Source organism: Bufo gargarizans, chromosome 2 (assembly GCF_014858855.1).
Source record: "Bufo gargarizans isolate SCDJY-AF-19 chromosome 2, ASM1485885v1, whole genome shotgun sequence".
Classification (NCBI taxonomy): Eukaryota; Metazoa; Chordata; class Amphibia; order Anura; family Bufonidae; genus Bufo; species Bufo gargarizans.
Window position 1 is genome coordinate 11,585,155 of NC_058081.1, and position 6,684 is coordinate 11,591,838.

The window sequence follows — 6,684 nt, forward strand, 5'->3', positions numbered from 1 at the left end:
GAGATTTTATTTTTTGACACAAGTTAGTGGAATATGAGACTTAGTAAGAAAAAACAAAAACAAACAAAAAATTTCCGCTAACTTGTGCCAAAAAAAATGTCTGAATGGAGCCTTACCGGGGGGGGGGGGGGGGGGTGGTGATCAATGACAGGGGGGTGATCACCCATATAGACTCCCTGATCACCCCCCTGTCATTGATCACCCCCCCTGTAAGGCTCCATTCAGACATCCGCATGATTTTTTACGGATCCATGGATACATGGATCGGATCCACAAAACGCATGCGGACGTCTGAATGGAGCCTTACAGGGGGGTTATCAATGACAGGGGTGAACAGGGTAATCAGGGTGATCACCCCCCTGTCACTGATCACCCCCCCTGTAAGGCTCCATTCAGACATCCGCATGATTTTTTACGGATCCATGGATACATGTATCGGATCCACAAAACGCATGCGGACGTCTGAATGGAGCCTTACAGGGGGGTTATCAATGACAGGGGGTGATCAGGGTAATCAGGGTGATCACCCCCCTGTCACTGATCACCCCCCCTGTAAGGCTCCATTCAGACATCCGCATGATTTTTTACGGATCCATGGATACATGGATCGGATCCACAAAACGCATGCGGACGTCTGAATGGAGCCTTACAGGGGGGTTATCAATGACAGGGGTGATCAGGGTAATCAGGGTGATCACCCCCCTGTCACTGATCACCCCCCCTGTAAGGCTCCATTCAGACATCCGCATGATTTTTTACGGATCCATGGATACATGTATCGGATCCACAAAACGCATGCGGACGTCTGAATGGAGCCTTACAGGGGGGTTATCAATGACAGGGGGTGATCAGGGTAATCAGGGTGATCACCCCCCTGTCACTGATCACCCCCCCTGTAAGGCTCCATTCAGACATCCGCATGATTTTTTACGGATCCATGGATACATGGATCGGATCCACAAAACGCATGCGGACGTCTGAATGGAGCCTTACAGGGGGGTTATCAATGACAGGGGTGATCAGGGTAATCAGGGTGATCACCCCCCTGTCACTGATCACCCCCCCTGTAAGGCTCCATTCAGACATCCGCATGATTTTTTTACGGATCCATGGATACATGGATCGGATCCACAAAACGCATGCAGACGTCTGAATGGAGCCTTACAGGGGGGTTATCAATGACAGGGGGTGATCAGGGTAATCAGGGTGATCACCCCCCTGTCACTGATCACCCCCCCCTGTAAGGCTCCATTCAGACATCCGCATGATTTTTTACGGATCCATGGATACATGTATCGGATCCACAGAACGCATGCGGACGTCTGAATGGAGCCTTACAGGGGGGTTATCAATGACAGGGGGTGATCAGGGTAATCAGGGTGATCACCCCCTGTCACTGATCACCCCCCCTGTAAGGCTCCATTCAGACATCCGCATGATTTTTTACGGATCCATGGATACATGGATCGGATCCACAGAACGCATGCGGACGTCTGAATGGAGCCTTACAGGGGGGTTATCAATGACAGGGGGTGATCAGGGTAATCAGGGTGATCACCCCCCTGTCACTGATCACCCCCCCTGTAAGGCTCCATTCAGACATCCGCATGATTTTTTACGGATCCATGGATACATGGATCGGATCCACAAAACGCATGCGAACGTCTGAATGGAGCCTTACAGGGGGTTATCAATGACAGGGGGTGATCAGGGTAATCAGGGTGATCACCCCCCTGTCACTGATCACCCCCCCTGTAAGGCTCCATTCAGACATCCGCATGATTTTTTACGGATACATGGATCGGATCCACAAAACGCATGCGGACGTCTGAATGGAGCCTTACAGGGGGGTTATCAATGACAGGGGGGTGATCAGGGAGTGTATATGGGTGATCACCCGCCTGTCATTGATCACCCCCTGTAAGGCTCCATTCAGACGTCCGCATGTGTTTTGCGGATCCGATCCATGTATCCGTAAAAATCATGCGGACGTCTGAATGGAGCCTTACAGGGGAGTGATCAATGACAGGGGGGTGATCAATGACAGGGGGTGATCAGGGAGTGTATATGGGTGATCACCCGCCTGTCATTGATCACCCCCCTGTAAGGCTCCATTCAGACGTCCGTATGCTTTTTGCGGATCCGATCCATGTATCCGTGGATCCGTAAAAATCATACGGACGTCTGAACGGAGCCTGACAGGGGAGTGATCAATGACAGGGCGGTGATCAATGACAGGGGGGTGATCAGGGAGTTTATATGGGGTGATCATGGGTGATCAGGGGTTTATAAGGGGTTAATAAGTGACGGGGGGGGGTGTAGTGTAGTGTGGTGTTTGGTGCGACTGTACTGACCTACCTGAGTCCTCTGGTGGTCGATCCTAACAAAAGGGACCACCAGAGGACCAGGTAGGAGGTATATTAGACGCTGTTATGAAAACAGCGTCTAATATACCTGTTAGGGGTTTAAAAATTCGGATCTCCAGCCTGCCAGCGAACGATCGCTTACCTTCCATTCCTGTGAGCGCGCGCGCCTGTGTGCGCGTGTTCACAGGAAATCTCGCGTCTCGCGAGATGACGCGCCGATGCGTGACTGTGCGCCAGCCTGCCACCTCCGGAACGCACATGTGCGTTAGGCGGTCCGGAGGTGGTTAAATGGCCCACCCTGTATAACTAAGCTAAGGAAGTTTTAGACAAAAAAAATATATTTCCTCATCTCCCTGGTTCTCTTCTGGCCCTTTGTTTACCTGCAATAACAACAATCTCTGCCCCTCCCCTGCTCTGCAAAGGGAGTGAATACGAGTGCTGCCCTGATTGACATGTCTGTCTGCTGGGAGACTCAGCAGCATGCTGTATGTGTAGAACTGTACAATTACACTTCTGATACACACAGCATCCTCCCCCTACCTGTTCTTGTGCAATTCTTTGCATAACTCCTCTGTCAGCTCCTGTGCCCAGCATTTGTCTCCTCACTGCCTGCAGCTACTCAGTAAAGCCCCCAGCCCTGAGTCTGTGCAGCTGAAGGGGTTAAAGTTGTTTTCTGAATAATCCAGGGAGAGAGCAGACAGCAACAGCAGAGGGCAGTGCAGGGAGGGATGGCCAGCACAGTGACATCTCGTGTACAGACACAGATCAGCTCTCTTAAGCTTGTGCACCAAACATCATCAGAGCAGGGAGAGAAGCTGACATCACAGGTCATGTGACCCTCAGTGAAATCTGAGAAAGCATCAACTGGAGATAAAATAAGTGCATGGTAAAGCCCTTACATTTGCCTAGTTAGAAACTAAAAAAAAATAACAACAGCTCCTTTAAAATATTGCTTCTAAAATTCTAAGCTTCCTTATGTTCTAAAATAATAAAATGACTAACATAAAGTAAAAATATTGTGAATGTTAAGCAATAAATATTTTATGAGGTGTCACTATCTGTCTTAAAAGCAGAGAAATAGAAATTTAAAAAATTGCTAATTTGTCAAAATTCTCTATAATTTAGGGTTAAAAAAGTTAAAAATATTATTGACTCAAATTTACCATTACAATAAAGTACAATGTGTCACGAGAAAACAGTCTCAGAATAGGTTGGATAGGAAAAAACATTCCAAAGTTATTGCCACATAAAGTGACACATGTCAGATTTCCCAAAAATAGGCTGTGTCAGGAAGGGGTTAACTATAGGGTTTTAAGATTAAAGTGTAACCGCCATGTTTTCATTAAAAAAATCAATTTTAGTATATGTTACTGCTGCTGCAGCATTATGCATAAAGCAATCTTTAGTTTCTTCACATACCACTGTTTTCCTTGAGTTTTCCCCTTAGTTACGACTGTTTTAACCTCTACAATATGAGGACCTTCTCAAGATGGCTCCTCTGCCAGTTCTCTGAGGCCAAAACTGCTTTCCCTCACTTCATAGCTCCCTGCCAGCCAATCAGATAGTATTACTGAGAGACACGCCTCCTCACTCTGAAGTCTAATGCAGGCATGCAGTGTGAAGGACCGCCCCTCTGTCTTCTTAGCCGGAGACAGACAAGCCATAGCAACTGTCTTTTAAGGTAGCAGTGGAAAGGGACAGGGGAAATTGATGAAAGCTGTTATTATAAGGTAATTACAGATCTTTTGACAATCATTGACAGACTAACTCAGGTATACATGCCTAGCTTTAATAAACTGTCAAAAAAATAAAAATAAAAATGACAGTTACACTTTAAGTTTATTGAGAGCGTTCTTAATGTCTTTGTTCCTCAGAGTGTATATAATAGGATTGAGCAGTGGGGTCAGCACAGTATACATCAGAGACAAGATCTTACTCAGGATCAGGGACTGTCCTTTTGTAGGAAACATATAAACAATCATTAATGTCCCATAAAACACGGAAACCACAATGAGATGAGAGCTACAGGTGGAGAAGGCTTTATATTTTCCGGTATTGGACGGGATCTTCAGAATGGTGATGACAATGTACACATAGGACATCACAATTATTATGAAAGGTCCTGTAACAATGAAACATCCCATTATAAGATTCAATTTATGTATAATGGATGTATCAGAGCAGGAGAGCTGCAGTATAGGATCATAGTCACAGTAGAAATGGTCAATGACGTGTGGTCCACAGAAATGTAAACTATAGATGGAGATAATATTGATCAGGGTTACAATAAAAGCCAACAACCAAATAACACTTACAGACGTAACACAGAAATTATGAGTCATGATGGAAAGATAACGAAGGGGGTTACAGATGGCCAGATAACGATCATAAGACATCACTGACAGTAGAAAACATTCTGAGGAGTCTGATATGACAAAAACAGAAAACTGGATTATGCAGCCGATGAGAGTCATAGTACTTCTTCCATACAGTACAGTGTGAAGAAGGACAGGGACTATATCTGTAGTCAACAGGAGGTCAAATAACGACAGCTGTGTAATGAAGAAGTACATGGGGGATCGAAGGGTTTTACTTACTAAATACAAGACCATGATAAGAAGGTTTCCTGAAATGGTTCCACCGAATATAATAACTAGTAATGAGAACAACATAAATGTGATGTTCTCATGATTTGGAAATCCCAGAAGGATGATGGAGGTGATATTGTTTGTCAAGACCATCTGGAAGAAATACATTAATAATATTGGCCATTATAAAATAGTAGGTGTGGCAAACATCGCCACTTATCGAATGTCTTTCTTGTCTGTACCTCTTCCCCTCCCCCCTCAACCTCCCATAAGCCCTTGCTATTGTCTGACCCCACTTTTCCTTGTACCATAGTAATCTATGTATTGTATGTAAATGAGGCTGTTGGAGGTTTGAAACCAGGTGCGCATGCCTAGTAAAGTCAGTTGACTCCCAAACTGTGTGTCGTCCAGTCACTGGGGAAATTGTCTCTTGAATATTTACCTGTTTCTTCAGCTACAAGGGGATTTAAAGTGAAGATATTGAGGGTATACCTTGAAGCTCCACAACAATTGGTGGCAAGCGGCGGGATTCAAACCGCACAGCAAAGCAGCAGTTTGTTGAAACAGCCATTCAGATATACCGGAGTTCGAGAGTATGTGCAGTCATTCGAACGAACGGTGAATGGAGACGAATTATGCAACACTGAAACGAACTACTTTAAAGGAATTATTGGAAGCAAGGGGAAGAAAAGCCAGCAACAAAACCAAAGCTACTCTTGTGGCCGAACTCATGGAGGGGGACAGAGCGACCACTGCGGCAACTCCACAGGAGACAGAGCCAACAGAATTTACAAGAGAGCTCAATAGCAGGTTAGCTTTTTACCCAAACACCCCCTCCGTGGAGACACTAGAAAGACTGATAGCAGATGTACACGAGTACATTGTAGCTAAGCAAAACGCTATTCAGCGAGTTGGGGAAGGAGCCCCAGCGCCCACCAGCACTACCCAGGGAAAAGCTAAGATTCCCTACCAAGCTTTTAAAAATTACACAGAAGGAGAAAGTGATATTGACGAATACCTACAGGATTTCGAAAGGTTGTGCCAGCTACACGACATCAGCCCAGCCGACCAAGTACCCCTGCTGGCAGGTAGATTGTCAGGCCGCGCCGCAGAGGCATACCGAACCGTCCCAGACAAAGACATCAGGAATTATCACAAAGTCAAACAAGCCATCCTAGCACGGTATGCCATTACCTCTGAGGCATACCGACTCAAATTCCGGGATATCAAGAAACAAACAAAAGACTCACACACTGAATGGGCACACCAACTACAACGAGCCGCCAAGGGGTGGATGGAAGCGACACGGGTCACCACTATGGAAGAGATGTTCCAGTTAATAGTAATGGAGCAGTTTTTTAATGGACTAACCACAGAACTGCAAAATTGGGTACGAGATCGCAAACCCCGTACCCTACCAGAGGCAGCCAAGCTAGCTGACGAGTTCCAAGACACCAGGCGAGACCAACGCACACCACACCGGACCACGTATGGATCTACCACCCCTCTGCCAGCAGTGACTACCTTGGCTCACCCACGACCAGCCGCGAGCCACAACCAGTACCCTCCTAGGTACAATACCCGACAACCGATCTGCTGCCACACCTGCAACTAACAGGGGCACATCCAGGGAGACTGCCCACGTAACCAACCTCGCCAGATCTGGAACCACCAGGGTCCTCCTCCCCCCAATCGGGCTGCAGTACACTGCTGCCAAAGAGAATCTGTAC

At 46.5% G+C, this 6,684-nt stretch overlaps 1 protein-coding gene across 1 annotated transcript; it reads right to left on the reverse strand.

Moving 5' to 3' along the window:
- Window positions 1-4,192: 4,192 nt before the first annotated feature.
- On the reverse strand, window positions 4,193-5,107 carry LOC122925427 (olfactory receptor 11A1-like). Its single transcript, XM_044276788.1, has one exon. The coding sequence runs from the start codon at window positions 5,105-5,107 to the stop codon at window positions 4,193-4,195; it is 915 nt and encodes a 304-aa protein (XP_044132723.1).
- Between the last annotated feature and the right edge of the window lie 1,577 nt (window positions 5,108-6,684).